The sequence below is a fragment of the Capricornis sumatraensis genome, chromosome 2 (assembly GCF_032405125.1).
Source record: "Capricornis sumatraensis isolate serow.1 chromosome 2, serow.2, whole genome shotgun sequence".
NCBI lineage: Eukaryota > Metazoa > Chordata > Mammalia > Artiodactyla > Bovidae > Capricornis > Capricornis sumatraensis.
Genome location: NC_091070.1, coordinates 175,922,427 through 175,950,016, shown reverse-complemented (window position 1 = coordinate 175,950,016; position 27,590 = coordinate 175,922,427). Strand labels below are relative to the sequence as shown.

General features: G+C 37.6%; 1 protein-coding gene across 2 annotated transcripts in view; it reads left to right on the top strand.

Annotated features, from left to right (window-relative positions):
* LRRC7 (leucine rich repeat containing 7) overlaps positions 1–27,590 on the top strand; it is a 496,743-nt gene that overhangs the window by 174,799 nt on the left and 294,354 nt on the right. For both annotated transcript variants that reach the window (XM_068963774.1, XM_068963773.1), the window contains exon 4: positions 22,260–22,338. In XM_068963774.1, the coding sequence (XP_068819875.1) occupies positions 22,260–22,338 (79 nt within the window). The remainder of the gene's footprint in view (positions 1–22,259; positions 22,339–27,590) is intronic.

The following is a 27,590-nucleotide window of genomic DNA, read 5'->3' as shown; positions in this document are numbered from 1 at the left end:
ACAAATGTTTCTGTTGGTATTGGTAGATTCTTTAAAATCACAAAATTGTTGCCACACTTAGATTCCATACTTATCTATTGCACTGGAAAAAAAATATCGCTTTTATACTTTAATTACAGCTTAAAGGGCTTTCCTACCCACTCCAGTGGTCTTGCCTGGAGAATCCCAGGGACGGGGGAGCCTGGTGGGCTGCCGTCTATGGGGTCGCACAGAGTCAGACATGACTGAAGTGACTTAGCAGCAGTAGCAAAGGGCTTTCCTGGTGTCTCAGTGGTAAAAATCAACCTGCCAAGGCAGGAGACATGAGTTCAATCCCTGGGTTGGGAAGACACCCTAGAGAAGGAAATGGGAACCCACTCCTGTACTCTTGCCTTCAAAATCCCAAGGACAGAGAAGCCTGGCAGGCTATAGTCCATGAGGCTGCAAAAGAGTCAGATGAGATTTAATGACTAAATAACAACAAACAGCTTAAAACCAACTTAAAGTCTAACACAATTTTAATGACATTTAGTTTTGGTTTTCATTTTGACATCAATAATGTTTTATAATAAAATAAATTATAAAGCTATATTCATTAATATTTTATATTTTATATAATTAAATGTTTTTATATTTACATAATTAAATATTGTATAATTTAACAAAATTAAAAGATGCTTACTCCCTGGAAAAAATGCTATGACCAACCTAGACAGCATATTAAAAAGCAGAGACATTACTTTGCTGACAAAAGTCCATCAGTCAAAGTTATGATTGTTCCAGTAGTCATGTATGGATGTGAGAGTTGGACCATAAAGAAAGCTTAGCACTGAAGAATTGATGCTTTTGAACTGTGGTATTGGAGAAGACTCTTGAGAGTCCCTTGGACTGCAAGGAGATCCAGCTGGTCCATCCTAAAGGAAGTCAGTCCTGAATATTCATTGGAAGGACTGATGCTGAATCTCAAATACCACGGCCACCTGATGTGAAGAACTGACTCATTAGAAAAGACCCTGATGCTGGGAAAGACTAAGGGCCGGAGGAGAAGGGGATGACAGAGGATGAGATGGTTGAAAGGCATCACCGACTTGATGGATATGAGTTTGAACAAGCTCGAGGAATTGGTGATGGACAGGGAAGCCTGGTGTGCTGCAGTCCATGGGGTCACCAAGAGTTGGACATGACTGAACTACTGAACTTAACTGATATTAATTACAGATTTAAGATTCTTCTGTCAAGACATGGAAAGGGTATTCCAAATAAAAATATTTAGCCTAAATTTACCTGTGACTTTCAACTTCTCCCATGCTAGGAAGGAAAGAGCCACATTGGATGATTTCAGAATTCTCCCTTTTCCCTTCTCTGGTGGAAGAATGGCTGAGCAGTCAATGGTCAGATAGAGGCAGGCAAATAAAAACCCCACCAAGTAGATTAATTATTGAACCATGAAGAGTTGAGCAAGCAGGACCTTCTTCAACCTCTTTTTTTAAGAGGAGGAACAGAGAAAACAATCAGATAAAGTAGGCTTTTACATCTTTTCTTTCTCAAGGTATTAATATCTTGAGTTGGACATGACTGAACAACTGAACTGAATGAAATTTTGCATAACTCCATTGCATTAAAAGCTTTGTTTCCAAGGTGTTTTAAGATCAAAACGCAGAGGTGTTATTTCTCATTTGACAGTACTTTTGTGTACATATTCAAAATAGTTTTATGGCATAGTTACTGAAGTGAACATTTGGGGAAAATATTACCACAATGTCCTAATTGGAAGGGTAAACTTTTTTTTATGTCATCTGATATTTGTGAATAAGGCAATTGTCAATTTTTAAAACTAAATATATCATTTTGCTTATAAAACACAGTACTTCCCCTGTAATTATTTCAGAGCACAGTCCTTACTGGTTGTTCAGTTTAGGTTCAAATCTAAGCTAAATATCAATATAATGAGCTTGACTATCCAGGAATTCCCAAAAGAATTAAAATTGTAGTGCCTTTAGAAAAAAGTTCTTTATAGACCTGTGTTAGAAACTTTATGTGATGTCTCAATTGAAAAATTGAGGTTAAAACTTGAGTTACACATCTACAAATGTTTGAATCTGTTTTTTGTAATAATAGCAAAAAAAAAAATGGCTAGAACAAGATACATTATAAAAGTGAAGTCCTATTTCTGGGTAACTTCAAATCAAAGCAAAGTTAATCTTAAGTGTGTGTATGAACTTTTTTTATAATTAAGGAGTATATGTTTGTGTGTATTTATATATATATATATATATGTATATATATTAGTATATAACATTTTAAAAATCAAACATACTGTATTTCACAGGACCAGAGAGGCCAATCTCAAAAACTGGTTAATAAAAATGAGGATTCTACAAGGAATTTCCTGGCGGTTTAGTGGTTAGGACTCCATGCTATCACCGCCAAATTCACAGGTTTGATCCCTGGTCAGATCTCACAAGCCACCTGGCCAACCAAAAATTTAAAAAGAAAAAACACGATGCTTAAAAAAATATGGGCTCTATGATAAAATACCACCCAATTCGAATGAGAAGTAACATAATAAGGAGAAAAAACAGACATGGTGTAAAAAAAATTAATCAAACCCCACGTATATCTCTTTCTATCTATAAACACCCATTAGGTATTTCAATAAGTCACCTAATCTTCGTGAACGTGTGTTTCTTCATCTACAAAATGAAAATAATATTGCCTAATACATCTTCCTCACAAGATTATTAAAGGGATTAAATTATTTTACACAGTGGCATAAAGTGCAAGTTAACTTTCCTGTTATTAATACACAAATTTTATCTAGTAATTATTACGTACTTATTAGGTACTTATTAAGTGCCTGACATGATACTAAGTGCTTTGCAACATACTATCTAGTACTCAGAACAGCTCTTTGAACTAGACCAGAAATGAGAATCTTATGTTCAAATATTATAATGTCTGACTAAGATTACATGGCTACTTGACAATACTGAGATTCAGTCATCCTTCCAACCTGTGCTTTTAACTACAATACTTTATTGCCTGGTGGCTCAAACAGTAAAGAATTTGCCTGCAATACAGGAGATCTGGGCTTGATCCCTGGGTCAGGAAGATCCCCTGAAGAAGGGAATGTGTACCCACTCTAGTATTCTTGCCTGGAGAATTCCAAGGACAGAGGATCCTGGTTGGCTAAAGTCCATGGGGGTCGCAAAGAGTCAGACATGACTGAGTGATTAACACTTTCACTTTTTCACTTTTTCCATGAGTTGAAGATATGCTCTAGAATCTTTTCCTAAAGTCTAAGGGACATATATTAGTATATATAGTAAAGTTCTCCTGGCAACCTATTTTTCCAAATGTGTTCTGACTTTCATGGGCAAATTGAAATAGCTATGAAAAATCCACAAAAATAGAAAAATATTGCTCAGCATAGGCTAGTTATATATGTTTATTTATGTATTTACACTATAATTTATAAATACATGTTTATGAATATATGAATTTACTGTTTACTTCGCATCTATTAAAACATTTATCTGAACTACTACATTGATAAGAAATTGAGATATTCTTTCAGCACACTAATTTCTTTCTCTTTGCTATACTCTTAGGTAGATAAACTGTACAAATTTATACACGTCAGATCATTTCAACATGATTGTTGGTCCCTTGATTGACATATACCCTCTGCTTCTGTTTCAAATGACTACATATAACATATACGCAACACTTTGTGCCAGTTACTTCACCTACTTTATCTCCTTCAATCCTTACTGCAACTCTCTGATGAAACCATTCATATAATAATCATATTGCAGAGTAGAAAACTAAAACATCAAACATTTATATGACTTGCCTAGAGTTACCCAACAAGAAGTTAGTAAAGTTGGATTCAATTTTTAAAATTTATTTGTTTTAACTGGAGGAAAATTGCTTGCAATATTTTATCGGTTTCTGCTGTCCAACAGTGTGAATCCCTTGTGACTCAGTCAGTGAAGAATCTGCCTGAAATGTGGGATACCTGGGTTCGATCCCTGGGTTGGGAAGATCCCCTGGAGGAGGGCATGGCAACCCACATCAGTATTCAGGCCTGGAGAATCCCCATGGACAGAGGAGCCTGGTGGGTTACAGTCCATGGCATTGCAAAGAGTTGGTCACAACTGTGCAATTAAGCACATGAATGTGCACACACACACACGTATGCATATATATCAGTTCAGTTCATTTGCTCAGTCGTGTCTTACTCTTTGCAACCCCATGGACTGCAGCATGCCAGGCTTCCCTGCCCATCACCAGCTCCTGGAACCTACAGAAACTCATGTCCATCATGTCAGTGATGCCATCCAACCATTTCATCCTCCATCTTCCCCTTCTCCTCCTGCCCTCAATCTTTCACAGCATCAGGGTCTTTTCCAGTGAGTTGGTTCTTCACATCAGGTGGCCAGAGAATTGGAGTTTCAGCCTCAGCATCAATCCTTCCAATGAATATTCAGCACTGATTTCCTTTAAGATTGACTGATTGGATCTCTTTGCAGTCCAAAGGACCCTCAAGTGTCTTCTCCAACACCACAATTCAAAAGCATCAATCCTTCAGCGCTCAGCTTTCTTGATAGTGCAACTCTCACATCCATACATGATGACTAGAAAAACCATAGCTTTGACTAGACGGACCTTTGTTGATAATGTCTCTGCTTTTTAATATGCTGTCTGCTGCTGCTGCTGCGGCTAAATCGCTTCAGTCGTGTCCGACTCTGTGCAGCCCCATAGACGGCAGCCTACCAGGCTCGCCCGTCCCTGGGATTCTCCAGGCAAGAATACTGGAGTGGGTTGCCGTTTCCTGCTCCAATGCATGAAAGTGAAAAGTGAAAGGGAAGTCGCTCAGTCGTGTCTGACTCTTAGCGATCCCATGGACTGCAGCCTACCAGGCTCCTCCATCCATGGGATTTTCCAAGCAAGAGTACTGGAGGGGGTTGCCATTGCCTTCTCCGAATATGCTATCTAGATTGGTCATAACTTTTCTTCCAAGGAGCAAGCATCTTTTAATTTCATGGCTGCAGTCACCATCTACAGTGATTTTGGAGCACCCCCCCCCAAATAAAGTCTTTCACCATTTCCATTGTTTCCCCATCTATTTGCCTTGAAGTAATGTGACCAGATACCATCATCTTAGTTTTCTGAATGTTGAGTTTTAAGTCAACTTTTTCACTCTACTCTTTCGCTTTCATCAAGAGGCTCTTTAGTTCTTCATTTTCTACCATAAGGGTGGTGTCATCTGCATATCTGAGGTTATTGATATTTCTCCCAGCAATCTTGATTCCAGCTTGTGCTTCATCCAGCCCAGCATTTCTCATGATGTACTCTGCATATAAGTTAAACAAGCAAGGTGACAATATACAGCCTTGACATACTCCTTTCCTGGTTTAGAACCAGTTTGTTGCTCATTGTCCGATTCTAACTGTTGCTCCTTGACCCACATACAGATCTATCAGGAGGCAGGTAAGGTGGTCTTGTATTTCCAACTCTTTAAGAATTTTCCACAGTTTTATATACCACCTCTGTCTTGAGCCTACTTTTACCTCATACCCCATCCCTCTTGGTGATCACAGAGCACCAGACTGGGCTCCCTGTGTTATGTTGCAGCTTCCCACTAGCTGTTTTACACATAATGATGGTCATATATCAATGCTACTTTCTCAATTAGTCCCACCTTCACCCTCTCCTTTCCCCACTGTGTCCACAAGTTTATTTTCTACGTTTGTGTCTCCATTACTTACCTGCGAATGGGTTCATCAGTACCATTTTTCTAGATTCTATATGTGTGATTTATATATATTTGTTTTTCCCTGTCTGACTTACTTTACTCTGTATAACAGGCTCTAGGGTCAAACACCTCTCTACAACTGACTCAGTCAGGTTCCTTTTAATGACTGAGTAATATTCCTTTGTGTATATGTACCACATCTTCTTTATCCATTCAACTGTAGATGGACACCTGGTCCCTTCTATGTCCTGGCTATTGTAAATAGTGCTGCAATGAACACTGGGGTGCATGTGTCTTTTTGAGTTGTGGTTTTATCAGGATATATGCCCAGTGGTGGGATTACTGGGTTAGATACTAGATGCTTTCAAACTGTGCTGCTGGAGAAGAGTCTTGAGAGTACCTTGGACAGTAAAGGAGATCAAACCAATCGATCCTAAAGGAAATCAACCCTGAATATTTATTGGAAGGACTGGGCTGAAGCTGAAGTTCCAATACATTAGCCACTTGATGCAAAGAGCCAACTCATTGGAAAAGACCCTGATGCTAGGAAAGATTGAGAGCAAGAGGAGAAGCAGGTGACAGAGGATGAGATGGTTGGATGGCATCACTAACTCAATGAACATGAGTTTGAGTGAACAGGGAGATAGAGAAGGACAGTGAAAACTAATGTCCTGCCATCCATGAGATGGGAAAGAGTCAGACATGAATTCACTACTGAACAACAACAAGTGCCAGATTTATTCCTAGATTGTTAAGGAACCTCCCTACTGTTCACCATAGTGGCCGCATCAATTTACATTCTCAGCAGCAGTGCAGGATGGTTCCCTTTTCTCCACATCCTCTCCAGCATTTATTGTTTGTAGAAATTTTGATGATGGTCATTCTGATTGGTATAAGATGATACCTCATTGTAGTTTTGATTTGCATTTTTCTAATAATGAGCATCTTTTCATGTATTTATTAGCATTATGTATATTTTTTTGGAGAAATCTGTGTTATGATCTTCTGCCCATTTTTTATTGTGTTGTTTGTTTTTCTGATATTGAGGTGTATGAACTGCTTATATATTTTGGAGATGAATCCTTTGTCAGTTGCTTCATTTGCAATTATTTTCTCCTATCTGGAGGACTGTCTTTTCATCTGTTTATCTCTCTTTTGCTTTGCAAAACTTTTAAGTTAACTCTTGCCGGGAAGGTCCCATGGATGGAGGAGCCTGGTAGGGTGCAGTCCATGAGATTGCTAGGAGTCAGACAAGACTTCACTTTCATTTTCGCTTTCCACTTTCATGCATTGGAGAAGGAAACAGCAACCCACTCCAGTATTCTTGACTGGAGAATCCCAGGGGCGGGAGAGCCAGGTGGGCTGCTGTCCATGGGGTCACACAGAGTCGGACACAACTGAAGCGACTTAGCAGCAGTAGCAGCAGCAGGGTCTCATTTGTTTATTTTTGGTTTTTTATCCATTAAGTTAGGAGGTGAGTCATGGAGGATCTTGCTGTGATTTATGTAAAAGAGTGTACTTCCTATGTTTTCCTCTAAGAGATTTATAATTTCTGGCCTTACATTTAAGTCTTTAATCCATTTGAGTTGATTTTTTGGTACAGTGTTAGGATGTGTTCTAATTTCATTCTTTTATATGTAGCTGTCCAGTTTTCCCAGCACCACTTATTAAGTAGGCCATCTTTCCACCATTGTACATTTTTCCTCCTTTGTCAAAGATGAGGTGCCCATATGTGTGTGAGTTTAATCTCTGGGCTCTCTCTCTCATGTTCCACTGGCCTGTATTTCTGTTTTGTGTCAGTACCATACTATCTTGATGACTGTAGCTTTGTAATATAGACTGAAGTCAGGATGGTTGATTTCAACAGATCCATTTTTTTTCCCTCCAAGATTCCTTTGGTTATTCAGGGTCTTTTGTATTTCTATACAAATAGTAAGAAAAAAGTTTCTAGCTCTATGAAAGTGCCATTGGTAATTTGATAGGGATTGCATTGAATCTGTACATTGTTTTCAGTAGTATGGTCATTTTCACAATATTGATTCTTCCCATCCAAGAACGTGGTATGCCTCTCCATCTGTTTGTGTTGTCTTTGGTTTCTTTCATCAATGTCTTATAGTTTTTTGCATACAGGTTTTTTGTCTCCTTCAGTTCAATTCAGTTCAGTTCATTTCAGTCTCTCAGTCATGTCTGATTCTTTGCGACCCCATGAATCGCAGCACGCCAGGCCTCCCTGTCCAACACCAACTCCCGGAATTCACTCAAACACACGTCCATCAAGTCAGTGATGCCATTCATCCATCTCATCCTCTTTTGTCCCCTTCTCCTCCTGCCTCCAACCCCTGCCAGCATCAGAGTCTTTTCCAATGAGTCAGCCCTTCACATGAGGTGGCCAAAGTATTGGAGTTTCAGCTTTAGCATCAGTCTTTCCAATGAACACCCAGGGCTGATCTCCTTTAGGATCGACTGGTTGGATCTCCTTTCAGTCCAAGGGACTCTCAAGAGTCTTCTTCTGCCAGGGTCCAGCCCCAGTGGATCCAGGGAATTCGAAGCGGGGACGGCATCAGTGATTAGATAAGATTATTTATTTAGAGATAGAAAGAGAGATTAGGAAAGAATAGTGTAGTGGAGAAAATAGAGGAGAAAAGAGGCTGAAATTCCTTGGTTTACACAGGAAGCCAATAAAGCCCCGAGACAAGGGACTTGCACCGTCTACGTAGGCCACAGGCGCCCACTTGAATAGCGGAGGATGCCCTGCCTTGGGTTCCCTCTCACGTGGGTCTTTGAAGCCCGGGCAAATAAGTAGACATGGAGAGCCTCTGTGCTCCAGACGGGAATTAGCCTGAAAAGGAGAGAAAGAAAAGAAGACACAGGGGAAACCAGTCTTTCCAGGAAATGGTCCATCTCTTTATTTTTCAGGAAAGCTTTTATACTTTAAGTTATACATAGAGATCAATGGATAATACCTAGTCATGCGGGGTCAACAGACCTGACCCTTATCAAGACCAGGCACTCTTTATGCATGTGTACAAAGGTCTTAGGTGGTTTTACATCATCTTCTAGCCAGGGGGACTGCTAACGTTTTATGACCCTTTCTTTCTGATAATGGTCAGTCAACCAGAAAACTTATTTTTTCAAAGGGGGATTTTTCTTAAACCAGGCGCCACCCTCTGAAGGCGCCAGATAAAGTTGCATTCCTACAGGGCAAAGGTGCAGTGGGCTATAATCAAGAAAAGAATTTACTAGCCTAAGGTCTAACGTGATTAATATCAAAGGTTATTACTTATTTTTCCCATATGGCAGTTATATCAACTAATGTATATAAGGGACAAGGGATATGGAGACTTAGCAGCAAATATTGGCTCAACAATGAAACCCTCCACCAGTGTATTTCTAACAATCCACTAATACTACACAAATAATTTCTAACTTCTCAAAAGACTCTGTATTTAGAAAGTTTAGAGTGTCTCGTGCCTCTCATGATTGGGAGGCTGTGTACAATCACATGTGGTTGTAAGAAGCCAGATAAACTTGTCAGGCAAGCTAGAGAGCCATCAGAGGAGTTTCTGGACTGAAACACTCTTGTTACACCCAGGAGACTTATTAACTGGAGCTCTAAGTTAACTCTTTTTAGAGAAAGGTGGTAGGGGATATCCCCTTGTTAATGTCAGAAGAGTTGGTGAAAGGCATAATACAATAAGGCAGAGAGACTCTGGTTTTGGGGTAGATGCTCAATAAAGCCCACGGGGTTCCCTTGAAGTCTTATTTCGCCTTTGCCTGTCAGGCCTCTTCCTCATGACCTTTGCCACAGTCGGGATTCCCTATGCTGGCTCCTGGCATTCTCCAACACCACAGTTCAAATGCATCAATTCTTCGGTGCTCAGCTTTCTTCACAATCCAACTCTCACATCCATACATGACCACTGGAAAAAAACATAGCCTTGATGAGATGGACCTTTGTTGGCAAAGTAATATCTCTGCTTTTTAATATGCTATCTAGTTTGGTCATAACCTTCCTGCCAAGGAGTGTCTTTTAATTTCATGGCTGCAATCACCATCTGCAGTGATTTTGGAGCCCCAAAAAACAAAGTCTCACACTGTTTCTACTGTTTCCCTATTTCCAATGAAGTGATGGGACCAGATGCCATGATCTCAGTTTCATGAATGTTGAGCTTTAAGCCAACTTTTTCACTCTCCTCTTTCACTTTCTTCAAGAGGCTTTTTAGTTCCTCTTCACTTTCTGCCATCTGCATAGGTGAGGTTATTCTCCCGGCAATCTTGATTCCAGCTTGTGCTTCTTCCAGCCCTGCGTTTTTCATGATGTACTCTGCATATAAGTTAAATAAGCAGGGTGACAATATACAGCCTTGACGTACTCCTTTTCCTATTTGGAACCAGTCTGTTGTTCCATGTCCAGTTCTAACTGTTGCTCCCTGACCTGCATACAGATTTCTCAAGAAGCAGGTTAGGTGGTCTGGTATTCCCATCTCTTTCAGAATTTTCCACAGTATATTGTGATCCACACAGTCAAAGGCTTTGACATAGTCAATAAAGCAGAAATAGATGTTTTTTTCTGGAACTCTCTTGCTTTTTTCATGACCCAGCGGATGTTAGCAATTTGATCTCTGGTTCCTCTGCCTTTTCTAAAACCAGCTTGAACATCTGGAAGTTCACAGTTCACATATTGTTGAAGCCTGGCTTGGAGAATTTTGAGCGCTACTTTACTAGCGTTAGGTAGGTTTATTCCTAGGTATTTTATTCTTTTAGTTGCAACGGTGAGTGGAATTTTTCCTTAATTTATCTTTCAGATTTTTAATTGTTAGTGCATAGGAATGCAAGAGACATCTGTGTATTAATTTTATATCCTGCAACTTCACTAAATTCATTGATTACCTCTAGGGATTTTCTGGTAGCATCTTTAGGGTTATCTATGTATAGTATAATGTCGTCTGCACGCATTGAGAGTGTTACTTCTTCTTTTCCATTCTGGATTCCTTTTATTTCTTTTTCTTCTCTTAGTAGCATGGTTAGGACTTTCAAAACTATATTGAATAATTGTGATAAGAGTGGGCACGCTTGTCTTGTTTCTGATCTTAGAGGAAATGCTTTCAGTTTTTCACCATTGTGAATAGGTGTTTGCCATGGATTTATCACATATGTTTATTATGTTGAGGTAGATTCCTTTTATGCCCATTTCCTGGAGAGTTTTTATCCTAATTGGGTGTTGAATTTTTTCATAATGTTTCTCTGCATCTATTGAGATGATATGTTTTTTGTCTTTCAGTTTTTGGTATGGTGTATCACATTGATTGATTTGTGCATGTTGAAGAATCTTTGCATCCCTGAGATAAACCCCACTTGATCATAACGTGTAATTCTTTTAATGTGTTTTTGGATTCTATTTGCTAGAATTTTGTTGAGAATTTTTGCATATATATTCATCAGTGATATTGGCTTGTAAATTTCTTTTTTTGTGATACCTTTTGCTAGTTTTGGTATCACTGTGATGATGGCCCCATAGAATTTGTCAGTTTTCCTCTCTCTGCAATTTTTTGAAAGAGTTTGTGCAGGATAGTGTTAGCTCTTCTCTAAACATTTGGTAGAATTCAGGTATGAAGCTGTCTGGCTCTGAGCTTTTATTTGTTGGAATATTTTTGATCACAGGTTTTTTTTTTTTTCTTTTTTCTTTCTTTTTATTTTTACTTTATTTTACTTTACAATACTGTATAGGTTTTGCCATACATTGACATGAATCCAGCATGGGTGTATATGCGTTCCCAAACATGAACACCACTCCCACCTCCCTTCCCATAACATCTCTCTGGGTCATCACCATGTACCAGCCCCAAGCATGCTGTATCCTGCGTCAGACATAGACTGGCGATTCGATTCTTACATGATAGTATACATGTTACAATGCCATTCTCCCACATCATCCCACCCTCTCCCTCTCCCTCAGAGTCCAAAAGTCCGTTATACACATCTGTGTCTTTTTTGCTCTCTTGCATACAAGGTCGTCATTGCCATCTTTCTAAATTCCATATGTATGTGTTAGTATACTGTATTGGTGTTTTTCTTTCTGGCTTACTTCACTCTGTATAATTGGCTCCAGTTTCATCCATCTCATAAGAACTGATTCAAATGTATTCTTTTTAATGGCTGAGTAATACTCCATTGTGTATATGTACCACAGCTTTCTTATCCATTCATCTGCTGATGGACATCTAGGTTGTTTCCATGTCCTGGCTATTATAAACAGTGCTGCGATGAACATTGGGGTACATGTGTCTCTTTCAATTCTGGTTTCCTCGGTGTGTATGCCCAGCAGTGGGATTGCTGGGTCATAAGGTAGTTCTATTTGCAATTTTTTTTTGTAGACTTTTTTCTTTTTTATTACTTATAAAGTTTTTTTTTTAATTTTAAAATCTTTAATTCTTACATGTGTTCCCAATCATGAACCCCCCTCCCACCTCCCTCCCCATAACATCTCTGTGGGTCATCCCCATGCACCAGCCCCAAGCATGCTGCATCCTGCGTCAGACATAGACTGGTGATTCGAATCTTACATGATAGTATACATGATAGAATGCCATTCTCCCAAATCATCCCACCCTCTCCCTCTCCCTCTGAGTCCAAAAGTCCGTTATACACAGCTGTGTCTTTTTTCCTGTCTTGCATACAGGGTCATCATTGCCATCTTTCTAAATTCCATATATATGTGTTAGTATACTGTATTGGTGTTTTTCTTTCTGGCTTACTTCACTCTGTATAATTGGCTCCAGTTTCATCCATCTCATCAGAACTGATTCAAATGAATTCTTTTTAATGGCTGAGTAATACTCCATTGTGTATATGTACCACTGCTTTCTTATCCATTCATCTGCTGATGGACATCTAGGTTGTTTCCATGTCCTGGCTATTATAAACAGTGCAGCGATGAACATTGGGGTACATGTGTCTCTTTCAATTCTGGTTTCCTCAGTGTGTATGCCCAGCAGTGGGATTGCTGGGTCATAAGGTAGTTCTATTTGCAATTTTTAAAGGAATCTCCACACTGTTCTCCATAGTGGCTGTACTAGTTTGCATTCTCACCAACAGTGTAGGAGGGTTCCCTTTTCTCCACACCCTCTCCAGCATTTATTACTTGCAGATTTTTGGATCGCAGCCATTCTGACTGGTGTGAAGTGGTACCTCATTGTGGTTTTGGTTTGCATTTCTCTGATAATGAGTGATGTTGAGCATCTTTTCATGCGTTTGTTAGCCATCTGTATGTCTTCTTTGGAGAAATGTCTATTTAGTTCTTTGGCCCATTTTTTGATTGGGTCATTTATTTTTCTGGAATTGAACTTCAGGAGTTGCTTGTATATTTTTGAGATTAGTTTTTGTCAGTTGCTTCATTTGCTATAATTTTCTCCCATTCAGAAGGCTGTCTTTTCACCTTGCTTATAGTTTCCTTTGTTGTGCAGAAGCTTTTAATTTTAATTAGATCCCATTTGTTTATTTTTGCTTTTATTTCCAGTATTCTCAGAGGTGATTCATAGAGGATCCTGCTGTGATTTATGTCGGAGAATGTTTTGCCTATATTCTCCTCTAGGAGTTTTATAGTTTCTGGTCTTACATTTAGATCTTTAATCCATTTTGAGTTTATTTTTGTGTATGGTGTTAGAAAGTGATCTAGTTGCATTGTTTTACAAGTGGTTGACCAGTTTTCCCAGCACCACTTGTTCAAGAGATTGTCTTTTCTCCATTGTATATTCTTGCCTTCTTTGTCAAAGATAAGGTATCCATAGGTGTGTGGATTTATCTCTGGGCTTTCTATTTTGTTCCATTGATCTATATTTCTGTCTTTGTGCCAGTACCATACTGTCTTGATGTCTGTGGCTTTGTAGTAGAGCCTGAAGTCAGGCAAGTTGATTCCTCCAGTTCCATTCTTCTTTCTCAAGATTGCTTTGGCTATTCGAGGTTTTTTGTATTTCCATACAAATCTTGAAATTATTTGTTCTAGTTCTGTGAAAAATATGGCTGGTAGCTTGATAGGGATTGCATTGAATTTGTAAATTGCTTTGGGTAGTATACTCATTTTCACTATATTGATTCTTCCGATCCATGAACATGGTATATTTCTCCATCTATTAGTGTCCTCTTTGATTTCTTTCATCAGTGTTTTATAATTTTCTTATATATAGGTCTTTAGTTTCTTTAGGTAGCTATATTCCTAAGTATTTTATTCTTTTCGTTGCAATGGTGAATGGAATTGTTTCCTTAATTTCTTTTTCTACTTTCTCATTATTAGTGTATAGGAATGCAAGGGATTTCTGTGTGTTGATTTTATATCCTGCAACTTTACTATATTCATTGGTTAGCTCTAGTAATTTTTTGGTGGAGTCTTTAGGGTTTTCTATGTAGAGGATCATGTCATCTGCAAACAGATCACAGTTTTGATTTCAGTTAGTTCACTTAGTTCTGCTTATGATTGGTCTGTACATATTTTCTATTTCTTCCTGGTTTAGGCTGTACTTTTCTAGGAATTTGTCTATTTATTCCAGGTGTCCATTAACTTAGCATATCAGTTCAATTCAGTAGCTCAGTCGTGTCCGACTCTTTGCGACCCCATGAATCGCAGCACACCAGGCCTCCCTGTCCATCACCAACTCCTGGAGTTCATTCAGAATCACGTCCATCGAGTCAGTGATGCCATCCAGCCGTCTCATCCTCTGTCATCCCCTTCTTCTCTTGCCCCCAATCCCTCCCAGCATCAATGTCTTTTCCAATGAGTCAACTCTTTGCATGAGGTGGCCAAAGTACTGGAGTTTCACCTTTAGCATCATTCCCTCCAAAGAAACCCCAGGGCTGATATCGTTTAGAATGGACTGGTTGGATCTCCTTGCAGTCCAAGGGATTCTCAAGAGTCTTCTCCAACACCACAGTTCAAAAGCATCAATTCTTTTGCGCTCAGCCTACTTCACATTCCAACTCTCACATCCATAGATGACCACAGGAAAAACCATAAATTAGCATATAGTTGCTCATATTATTATTAGTTTCTTATAATCCTTGGTATTTCTGTGTTGTCTGTTGTAACTTCTTTTTCATTTCTAATTTTATTGATTTGAATCTTCTCCCTCTTTTTTTAAATGAATCTAGTTAATGGTTTGTCAATTTTGTTTTTCCTCTCAAAGGACCAGCTGTTAGTTTTATTGATCTTTGCTCTTGCATCCTTCATTTTCTGTTCATTTATTTCTATTCTGATCTTTACAATTTCTTTCCTTCTACTAACTTACGCAATTTTTTTTCTTCTTATTTTTCTTGTTCCTTTAAGTGTAAGGTTATATTATTTGTTTGATGTTTTTCTAATTTCTTGAGGTAGACTTTTATTACTATAAACATCCCTCTTAGTTCTGCCTTTACTGCATCCCATGGGTGTTGAATTGTCTTGTTTTCATTGTCATTTGTCTCTAGGTTTTTTGGTTTTTTTTTTTTTCCTCTTCAAATTATTCAGTGACCACTTCGTTATTTAGAAGCATATTGTATAGCCTTCTTGGGCTTGTGTTGTTTATAGTTTTTTTTTTTCCTTTGTAATTGATATCTAGTCTTATAGTGGTCAGAAAGAATGTTTGATACAATTTCAATTTTTTAAAATTTTACCAAGGCTTAATATGTGACCCAAGATGTGATCTATCCTGGAGAATGTTCTGTGTGCATTTGGGAAAAGGTATATTCTACTGTTTGGGGGTGGAATGTCCTGTAGACATCAGTTAAGGTCCGTCTGATTGTTTGTGACATTTAAGGCTTATGTTTCCGTATTAATTTTAATTTGTCTGGATGATCTGTCCATTGGTGTGAGTGTGGGTTAAAAGTCTCCCATTATTGCTGTGTAACTATCAATTTCCCCTTTTATGTTTGTTAGCATTTGCCTTACGTATTGAGGTCCTCCTATGTTCAGTGCATATATATTTATAATTGTTATATTTTATTCCTGGATTGATCCTTTGATGATTGCATAGTGTTCTTCTTTGTCTCTTATAGCTGTCTTTAAAGTCTATTTTACCTGTTATGAGTATTGCTACTTCCACTTTCTTTTGATTTCCATTTGCATGGAATATCTTTTTCCAGCCCATCACATTGGTCTTTATGTGTCCCTAGGTCTGAAGCAGGTCTCTTGTAGAGAACATATATAGAGGTCTTGTTTTTGTATTCATTCAGCCAACCTGTGTCTTTTGGTTGGATCACTTAATTCTTTTACATTTATGGTAATTATTGCTATGTATGATCCTATTACCACTTACTCTATTGTCTTGGATTTGTTTTTGTAGGCCTTGTCTTTCATGTTTCCTGTCTAGAGAAGTTCCTTTAGCTGTAAAGGAAGTTGTAAAGTTTAGGAGTTGTAAAGCTGGTTTGGTGGTGCTGAATTCTCTTAACTTTTGCTTATCTGTAAAGCTTTAAATTTCTCCTTAGAATCTGAATAAGATCCTTACTGGGTACAGTGATCATGGTTGTTGGCTTTTTTCTTTTCATTGCTTTAAGTATATCCTGCCACTCCCTTCTTGCCTGTAGAGTTTCTCCTGAAAGATCAATCATTAACCTTATTGGGATTCCTTTGTATGCTATTTGTTGCTTTTCCCTCACTACTTCTAATACTTCTGTTTGTGTTTCATTTTTGTTAGTTTGATTAATATCTATCTTGGTGTGTTTCGCTCTGCTTTTTCCTGTATGGGGCTTTGTGGGCTTCCTGGACTTTGGTAACTATTTCCTTTCCCATAGGAAAGTTTTAGATTATAATCTCCTGAAATATTTTCTCATACCATTTCTTTTTCTCTTCCTCTTCTGGGATTTCCTATAATTTGAATATTGGTGTACTTCATGTTGTCTCAGTGGTCTCTGAGACTTTTCATTCTTTTTTCTTATTCTTCTCTGCTTCAATTATTTCCACCACTCTATCTTCCAACTCACTTATGAGATTCCATTTTAATTCAACAGATTCAACTCTGAATGGTTTTTTAAGTTTAAACTGTAAACAATATAATACAAGTTTTTAACAAATGATGTGGTAACATTTCACCACAGCAGGGGATTCCATTTTCAGCAGAAGATAAAGAGATACAGTCTTTTCTTTAAAATCCTACTTTAGTTTGCTTCTGCTCCCATATCTTGGTTTACACATAATTTCAGCCAATATCAGCCAAAGGCAGGCACCTGTGGAGATAAGGCATCAGCACACTGGCTTGTAATGAGCCCAGATTGGTGACTGAACAGAAAAAGCTAAAAGGAGCAAAGAAAAAGCCTTGTATCCTTTTTTGGTTGCAGCTATTCTGAGTGATTATGAATACTCAGGAGAAATGTTGAGGATAGTTCAAAGGTTACCTTATTGACTTCAGTGACATTTTGTTAACATCTAGTTAATAAGGGCAGCTCTAGGTGTTATGACCTTTCCAAAAAAAGAGAATTGCTTTTCTCATCCAATTCATACATAATGGCACTCCTAAGACTTTTTGAGTTTTCATTAAGAAACCAGACACTTCAGCAGTAATTTTAGGATAGCATAGTTTCTGATGAATTTTCACATAGAAAGAAGTGGCTGAGAAACATCCCCATAACACTTTCATACCCTTACTTTTCAGTGGTAAATGACCTGTTTGGTTTGGTTATCCTCCTGCTGCTTTGCTCGACCTCAAGATCCTATGAACATGGTGGTCTAGATCACCTTCCTAGAATCTAGGAAGGTGAAGATTTACTTTCCCATTTATCTATCATCAAAAAATTCATCTAAATCCTACCACAAACTGTTCCTTATCCTTCTGTCAGATATGAAGTACTTGGCAGGGCTAGTGCTTCATGCTTAATAATATTTTCAAGGTGAAAGTGTTAGTCGCATAGTCATGTCCAATTCTTTGTGACTCAATAGACTATAGCCCTTCAGGCACCTCTGTCCATGGGATTCTCCATGGAATAATACTGGAGTGAGTTGCCATTTCCTCCTCCAGGGGATCTTCCCAACCCAGGAATTAAACCCATGTCACCTGCTTCTCCTGCATTACAGGCAGATTCTTAACTGCTAAATCACTGGGGAAGCCCAATAGTTTCAAAACTAGAGACCAATCAGTATTGCAGGGATATAACAATGGCTTCTTATAGCCATTTTCTCTTCTAACCTTTGTAGGGCTTATTAGAGTCATTCTTCAGTAACTATGAGGGATGAGTTCCAGAAGCCCTGTGGATACCAAAATCCACAGGTGCTCAAGTCCCATATATAAAATGATGGGATATTTACATGTAACCTATGCACAGAAGCAGAAGATATTAAGAAGATGTGGCAAGAATATAAAATAGTGGGATATTTGCATATAATCTATGTAACAGAAGCAGAAGATATTAAGAAGAGATGGCAAGTATACACAGAACAATACAAAAAGATCTTCACAACCCAGATAATCATGATGGTGTGATCACCAGCCTAGAAACAGACATCCTGGAATGAAAAGTCAAGTGGGTCTTACGAAGCACCACTACAAACAAAGCTAGGGGAGGTGATGGAATTCCAATTGAGATATTTCAAATCCCAAAAGATAATGCTGTGAAAGTGCTGCACTCAATATACCAGAAAATATGGAAAACTCAGCTGTGACCACAGGACTGGAAATGGCCAGTTTTCATTCCAATCCCAGAGAAAGACAATGCCAAAGAATGCTCAAACTACTGCACAATTGCACTCATCTCACACGATAGTAAAGTAATGATCAAAATCCTCCAACCCAGGCTTCAACAATATGTGTACCATGAACATGCAGATGTTCAAGCTGGTTATAGAAAAGGCAGAGGAACCAGAGATCAAATTGCCAACATCTGCTGGATCATTGAAAGAGTAAGAGAGTTCCAGAAAAACATCTACTTCTGCATTATTTAATCTGCCAACGCCTTTGACAGTGTGAACCACAACAAACTATGGAAAATTCTTAAAGAGATGGGAATACCAGACCAGCTGACCTGCCTCCTGAGAAATCTGTATTCAGGTCAGGAAGCAACAGTTAGAACTGGGCATGGAACAACAGACTGGTTCCAAACAGGAAAAGGAGTACATCAAGGCTGTATATTGTCACCCTGCTTATTTAATTATATGCCAAGTACATCATTAGAAACACTGGGCTTGATGAAGGACAAGCTGGATTCAAGATTGCTGTGAGAAATATCAATAACCTCAAATATGGAGATGACACCACCCTTATGGCAGAAAGTGAAGAAAAACTAAAGAGCCTCTTGATGAAGGTGAAAGAGGAGAGTGAAAAAGTTGGCTTAAAGCTCAACATTCAAAAACTAAGATCATGGTATCTGGTCCCATTACTGCATGGCAAATAGATGGACAAATAGTGGCAGGCTTTCTTTTTGGGAGCTCCAAATCACTGCAGATGGTGACTACAGCCATGAAATTAAAAATGTTTGCTCTTTGGAAGAAAAGTTATGACCAATGTAGACACCATATTAAAAGGAGAAGAATGGAACTGGAGGAATTAACCTGCCTGACTTCAGGCTGTACTACAAAGCCACAGTCATCAAGACAGTATGGTACTGGCACAAAGACAGAAATATAGATCAATGGAACAAAATAGAAAGACCAGAGATAAATCCACACACCTATGGACACCTTATCTTCGACAAAGGAGGCAAGAATATACAACGGAGAAAAGACAATCTCTTGAACAAGTGGTGCTGGGAAAACTGGTCAACCACTTGTAAAAGAATGAAACTAGAACGCTTTCTAACACCATACACAAAAATAAACTCAAAATGGATTAAAGATCTAAATGTAAGACCAGAAACTATAAAACTCCTAGAGGAGAATATAGGCAAAACATTCTCCGACACAAATCACAGCAGGATCCTCTATGACTCACCTCCCAGAATACTGGAAATAAAAGCAAAAATAAACAAATGGGATCTAATTAAAATTAAAAGCTTCTGCACAACAAAGGAAACTATAAGCAAGGTTAAAAGACAGCCTTCGGAATGGGAGAAAATTATAGCAAATGAAACAACTGACAAACAACTAATCTCAAAAATATACAAGCAACTCCTGAAGTTCAATTCCAGAAAAATAAATGACCCAATCAAAAAATGGGCCAAAGAACTAAACAGACATTTCTCCAAAGAAGACATACAGATGGCTAACAAACACATGAAAAGATGCTCAACATCACTCATTATCAGAGAAATGCAAATCAAACCCACAATGAGGTACCATTTCACACCAGGCAGAATGGCTGCAATCCAAAAGTCTACACGCAATAAATGCTGGAGAGGGTGTGGAGAAAAGGGAATCCTCTTACACTGTTGGTGGGAATGCAAACTAGTACAGCCACTATGGAGAACAGTGTGGAGATTCCTTAAAAAACTGGAAATAGAACTGCCTTATGACCCAGCAATCCCACTACTGGGCATACACACCGAGGAAACCAGAATTGAAAGAGACACGTGTACCCCAATGTTCATCGCAGCACTGTTTATAATAGCCAGGACATGGAAGCAACCTAGATGTCCATCAGCAGATGAATGGATAAGAAAGCTGTGGTACATATACACAATGGAGTATTACTCAGCCATTAAAAAGAATACATTTGAATCAGTTCTAATGAGGTGGATGAAACTGGAGCCATTTTTACAGAGTGAAGTAAGCCAGAAAGAAAAACACCAATACAGTATACTAACACATATATATGGAATTTAGAAAGATGGTAATGATAACCCTGTATGCGTGACAGCAAAAGAGACACAGATGTATAGAACAGTCTTTTGGACTCTGAGGGAGAGGGAGAGGGTGGGATGATTTGGGAGAATGGCATTGAAACATGTATAATATCATGTATGAAATTAATTGCCAGTCCAGGTTCGATGCATGATACAGGATGCTTGGGGCTGGTGCACTGAGATGACCCAGAGGGATGGTATGGGGAGGGAGGTGGGAGGGGGGTTCAGGATTGGGAACACATGTACACCCATGGTAGATTCAGGTTGATGTATGGCAAAATCAATACAGTATTATAAAGTAAAAGAAAGTAAAAGAAAAAAAAAAAAAGCAGAGACATTACTTTGCCAATGAAGGTCTGTCTAGTCAAAGCTATGGTTTGTCCAGTAATTATGTATGGATGTGAAAGTCGGACTATAAAGAGAACTGAGTGCCAAAGAATTGATGCTTTTGAACTGTGGTGTTGGAGAAGACTCTTGAGAGTCCCTTGGACTATAAGGAGAGCCAACCAGTCCATCCTAAAGGAAATCAGTCCTGAATATTCACTGGAAGGACTGATGCTGAAGCTGAAACTCCAATACTTTGCCCACCTGATGTGAAGAACTGACTGATCTGAAAAGACCCTGACGCTGGGAAAGATTAAAGGCAGGAGGAAAAGGGGACGACAGAGGATGAGATGGTTGGATGGCATCACCGACTCAATGGACATGAGTTTCAGTTCACTTCAGGAGTTGGTGATGGACAGGGAAGTCTGGCATGCTGCAGTCCATAGGGTCTCAAAGAGTTGGACACGACTGAGCAACTGAACTGAACTGAACCTATACACATCCAGCTGTGTACTTTAAGTCATCTCTAGATTACTTATAATACTTAATGAGATATATAGGCTATGTAAATATTTGCCAGTGTGTAGCAAATTTGAGTTTTGCTTTCTGAAAATTTCTGAGGTTTTATTAAAAAAAATATTTCCTACTTGCCCTTTGTTAATCCGTCAATGTGGAACTTATGGTTATGGAGGCCATCTATTTGTTTAACTCATTTTTATCAACTGATTGTAACATCCACTGCATCTTTTATCCCTCTGACTATCACATTTATGGATTAAGTTGTGGCTTACTGATTATGAGTAAGAAAAATTCATATTTTTCTGCCACAAAGCCAACAGCACAGCTGTGACAGCAGATGAGCAGTTCTCCAAGGGCAATCAGCCATCTGGCTACCTCAGAGACTCCGGAGAGGATTCCAGCAAGGGCTGCTCACCTAGTCACCCTCTCAGGCAGATGCAGCGTTGTGCTGTGTGCCAGCTAGGAAGAGCTGTATAAAATGTTTTAGGGCTTCTGAATAGTTTGGGGATATCTATCGATTTATGATTTTTCTTTAGGCGTCTTTCCATTGTGCATGTTCAGTCTTCCCAATCTTTTAAAATGAAAGGAGAGCAAGCACAGATTTTACTCTTTTCTTATATCGGCTGGTTTCCCCTTCCTTTTGTTAGCTTTTATGATAACTAGATAAGCCCAACTATTCTTTTCTTTAGATTAGTAAATAGCCAAGATCTATCTTATACTAAATTTTTCTGTTTTTGTCTAATTTCCAGTTATTACTTCATAAAATATAACTTAGTGTTCACATTTTATTTTTAAAACATAGACATGTACTATATGACACTAATGTATTATTTTTTATTCTTACTTAATGATTATCCATATGGTGTTTACACTATGTATTTATTTATTCTTAATGTTAAACTATAGTTTAGTATATTTTCATGTACTCTTTTTCCAATTTTAGGTGTACAAGAATTTCCAGAAAACATAAAGTGCTGTAAGTGTTTAACAATTATTGAAGCCAGTGTCAATCCCATTTCTAAGTGAGTATGAGTCATCACATTTTATTTACCTTTGTGTTTCCAGGGATAAAAGAATAAAGATAAAAGAAGCTTACATAGTAATGAATTTTAAATGCTGTGTTTAAAATTCAATTTAATAGAATATTGGTAAAGGAATAATCAAATCAGAATAGTTCAACAAAAGATGAATAAAGCATTGCTGAGTAACAGTGAAGGCCTAATTGGCACAAGATGGCATTACTTTACAGCAAACCATATCATTGTTTTGGCTATCAGGTGACATTCCATGGAAAAGCACCAAAATAGGAAAACAGTTAGTTGTGGTCATGCTGAAAATTAGCATCATGGTTCTGATGAAAGTTCAAGAAAGTACAAGAGTGTAAGGTGCATGAAATTAGTTGATAATGTGGCTCAAGCTGGAAAATGAATTAAGTATGATCTGAAAAAAAGGACTATTTAGGTACCAGTGATTACATGAAGAGGGAAAAATAATATAATTCTATGAGGATAGCCAAATGGAAGACATGGATGGTAAAGATGCTGTAACCAGAAGTAGGGCATTTGTGTGTTACGATCTGTTAGTAGAGCAATGCCATGGGAAAGTGAAATTCAGCATGTGACCATGTTTCAAATTACAATTATGTCATAGTGATAGAGTGTGTGGAATCAAATAGGTCAAGAAACTATGACATGAATGGCTTTGGTGAGTCATGAACCTGAATGTTAAAGTTATTTAACCATAAAAATCTAGAAAGTCTATTGAAAAGTGTAGTAATATTTGAAAGTGGTTGAATTTATTCAGTGGTGTTGGGATGCAGGTAATGAGTTGCAAAGTAAGACTGGTATTTTAATTATACAAAAACTGACAGAAGGATTTGAGAAAATTCCTTCAGTCCTTTGTCCACATAGAGAAAGGGAGACAGGGAGAAACTAAAGTTCAATTAATCAATCTAGTGTTTCCAGAAGACAAAAGAAGTGTATCAAAATGCATTTAACGGGAAATTTTTCTCCAGTAGGGTTGAGGATAGGTAGAAGTGAGGATGGTTTCTCTATAGATCACAAAAAGAGGATGCAAGTGAGACTAGAAATGAAATAGAATGTAAAAGGATAAGTTTAGATGAGGCTCTTTACAGTGAATGGTTAGTGAAATAATTTGAGGCCTTTAGTAGAAAGTGTGGAGCATTAAGGAACAAACTATGATTGAAAGATACAAATTTTCTACCTCAAATGTAAAATATGGTGCTGAAAAAAAATGTGAAAAGTATTCTTCAAAAAACTTAGACCAAAATGCAACTTTCTCATAAAAGAAATAAATACTGCTGACATATCACAAGACTATAAGTAATCCTTGCCTTAAGTCATAATCCAAGGCAGATGATTAGTTGTTTTGATTTCTGGTTCTTTAATTTTAATAGCTCATTTTATTTAGGAATCATCATCAGGTCTTTGGGAGTGGAAGTCGGATAATAAATTATAAAAGCGTAAAAGCTATAGTTTTATTGACTATGTCTCTGAATTCCTTTCATATACTTAACATTTCAAAAGATAAATGAATATAACCAATTTCATCAAAAAATGGCTAACACTAAAAGCAAGTTTGAGAATTCATTTAAAAAAATTACTCAAACGAAAAGTCAATGTAGGAAAAAAAAATTACTCAAAAGGGAAATCAAATTCCCATGGTTTTGCTTTCCCAAAATATCATAGAAATAGTGCCATACTTTGTGTGTTTTTACTTACTACAGTGATTTTAAGATTTATTCCTGCCATTTCAAGAATTCTACTACATTCCCATTTATTCCTAGGCAGAATTCCTTTGTATGAATATAGCACAAGTTGTTTATATATTCCTCAGTTGATAAAATTTAAGTTGTTTCTAGTTTGGAGCTATTATGAATAAAGTAGCTGTAAACATTTCTGTACAGGTGTTTGTGTAAGCATCTGTTTTCACTTCTACTAAGTGAACACCTAGAAGTAGTTTTCTGCGTAGTGAGGTACATGTATGTATCACCATGTAAGAAATTTCCAAACTGTTTTCAAAATAGCTATTTCATTGTGTATTCCCATCAGTAATCTATTAGATTTTCCATTGTTCCTTATTATTGTCAGGATTTGATACTATCAGTTGTTTAATTTTTTTTTCTATTTTAGCCATTCTAGAAGATACAGTATCTCTTGTTATAACTCACTGTAGTTTTAATTTACAATTTTAAAATCAAATTAAAATCTTTCCTTGTATTTCTTTAAAATATTATTGCTTCTTTGATAAATGTTCCGTTTTTTTCATATTTATTGAGTTCTCTTTAATATTGAATTATAGAAATTCTTTATAAATTCTGGCTAAAAATCGGATACTTTTAGTCAGAATTTAATTTGATTTTAAAACTGCAAATATTTGCTCTTATGACTTACCTTTGCACTTCCTGAACAGTGACTTTCAAAGAGTAAAATATTTTCATTTTGATGAGACCTGTTTATAATTTTTTATTATTTATTCTTTTTGTTGCTATCTAGGAGATCTTTACTATTGATAAATCATAGTTATAAAGATTTTCCCCTAAGCTTTCCTTTGGAACTTTTGTAGCTTTGATTTTACAGTTAGGTATATGATCCATTTAAAGTTGCTTTTTGTTTATATGTATGGTGTGTGTGTGTTGTGCTTCTCTTTTTTCTTTATTTATTGCATTTTATATGTTCCAGTACCATTTGTTGAAAATTTTATCCTGCTTTGTAAATAAAATTATCTGAGTATCTGTTTTGTAAGTCAGTTGATCTTATGTGTTTGGATCCATTTCTGGATTCTATACTTTTGTGTTAATCTATATGCCTCTCCTAATGCCAATTTTACACTATCTCAATCACTGTAGCTTTGTAATAATTCACACAGTCAGGGAGTGTGAGTCCTTCAACCTTTTCCTTCTTAATCAGATTATTTGGGCTCTTCTATTCCCTTTGCTTTTCCATATATTTTTTTAAATCAGCTTGCCAGTTTCTACAAAAATATGAAAACCTTATGGAATTTTGATAATAGTTGTATTGAATCTGTAGATAAATTTGGGCAGAATTGACATGCCAAAAATATTGAGTATTCCTTTCCCTAAACATAGTGCATATCTATTTTACTCCAAGTATTTCAAGTTTGGGGGTAATTATAAATGATTTATTTATCACAAAAATACAGTTGCTTGTTGTATGTTGACTTTAAATCCTGCAACTTTAATAGATTCATTTAATGGTACTAATAAATATTTTGTAGATTTGAGGGAGAAAGCATCCAATTTTCTAGTAGATCATAATGTTACCTGGGAATAAAGATAGTTTTATTTCATTTTTCCCAATCTATAATCCATTAATTTATTTCTTTAGCTTTATTGTCCTGGCTAGGACCTCCTGTATAATGTTGAATAGAAGAGGTGAAAACAGACACCATTGCCTTGTTCTCAATCTTAAGGAAAAAGCATTCAGACTTTCACCATTATGTATGATAGTTACTTTTTTTTAAAATACATTCCCTTTACAGGCTGAGGAAATTTTAAATAACCTATTTCTCACTTCATTTTAAGCTCTTACCAACAGGGCTCTCAAAGCTTAGATTCCTACTTTCAAAATTTTTAAGAAAATCTAAGCTTTCTCTATAATGTTCTTCAATAGTTGTGCAGTTTCTGACCACCTCCTGACTCCAAAGCCACTCCACATTTTTTAGGAATTTATTATAGCAGAATCCCAATTTCAGATACCAAAATCAGTGTTAGTTTTATAATTCTGTACAAGAAATCACCACACACTTAGTGGTTTAAAACAATATATATTTGTTATCTTTTCGTTTATGTGAGTCAGGAATCTAGGCATGCTATAGCTGGGTTCACTTTTTGAGATTTTCACCAGGCTACTATCAAAGCAACAGTCAAGCTGTAGTCTCATCTGGAAGCCCAACTGGGAAAAAAAATCCATTTTCAACCTCATTCAGCTTATTGGTAGAATTCATTTCCTTGCTGTCATAAACCTGTGAGCTCCAGCATTTTTCTGGCTGACAGCTAGAGGCCGTTCTTGAATCCTAAATGCTAGTGCAATCCCCAGTCAGGTGACCCTCTCCATATGTAGTTCACAACACAACATCTTGTTTCTTCAGGGCCAACAGATGAGTAGAGTGAGCATCCTAGTAAGATAGAGGTGTATAACATACTATAGTTTAGAGAATGACATTCTATTTGCCACAGTCCATTAATCAGAAGCAAAGGACAAGTCCTACCACTACTCAAGAGGAGAAGATTTTGCAAAGGCCTAAACTTCTAGGGCCCCAAAATCAGTGCAGATGATGACTGCAGTCATGAAATTAAAGACACTTGCTCCTTGGAAGAAAACCTATGACAAACATAGATAGCATATTAAAAAGCAGAGACATTACTTTGCCAACAGAAGTCCACATAGTCACAACTATAGTTTTTCCAGTAGTCATGTATGGATGTGAGAATTGGAACATAAAGAAGGCTGAGTGCTGAAGAATTGATGAATTTGAACTGTGCTGTTGGAGAAGAATCTTGAGTCCCTTGGACTGCAAGGATAAAAACAATCAGTCCTAAAAGGAATCAGTCCTGAATATTCATTTAAGGGACTGATGCTGAGGCTGAAACTCCAATACTTTGGCAACCTGATGCAAAGAGCTGACTCATTGGAAAAGACCCTTATGCTGGGAAAGATTGAAGGAGGAGAAGGGGATGACAGAAGACGAGATGGTTGGATGGCATCGCCGACTCAATGGACATTAGTTTGAGCAAGCTCTAGGAGATGGTGAAGGACAGGGAACTCTGGCATCCTCCAGTCAATGGGGTCTCAAAGAGTGGGACACAAATGAGAGATTGAAGAACAACGAAACTTATAGGGGCTTCCAGGTGGCACTAGTGGTAAAGAATCTGCCTACCAATGCAAGAGACACAGGAAATGTGGGTTTGATCCCACTTTTGGGTCAGGATCCCACTTCTGTATGATTACTCACCCAGAGCCAGACATCCTGTAATGCGAAGTCAAGTTGGCCTTAGGAAGCATCACTAGAGACAAAGCTAGTGGAGGTGATGGAATTCTAGCTGAGCTATTTTAAAATCCTAATAGATGATGCTGTGAAAGTGCTGCACTCAATATGACAGCAAATTTGGAAAATTCAGCAGTAGTCACAGGACTGGAAGAGGTCAATTTTCATTCCAATCCCAAAGAAAGGCAATGGCAAAGAATGCTCAAACTACTGCACAATTGCACTCATCTCACACACTAGCAAAGTA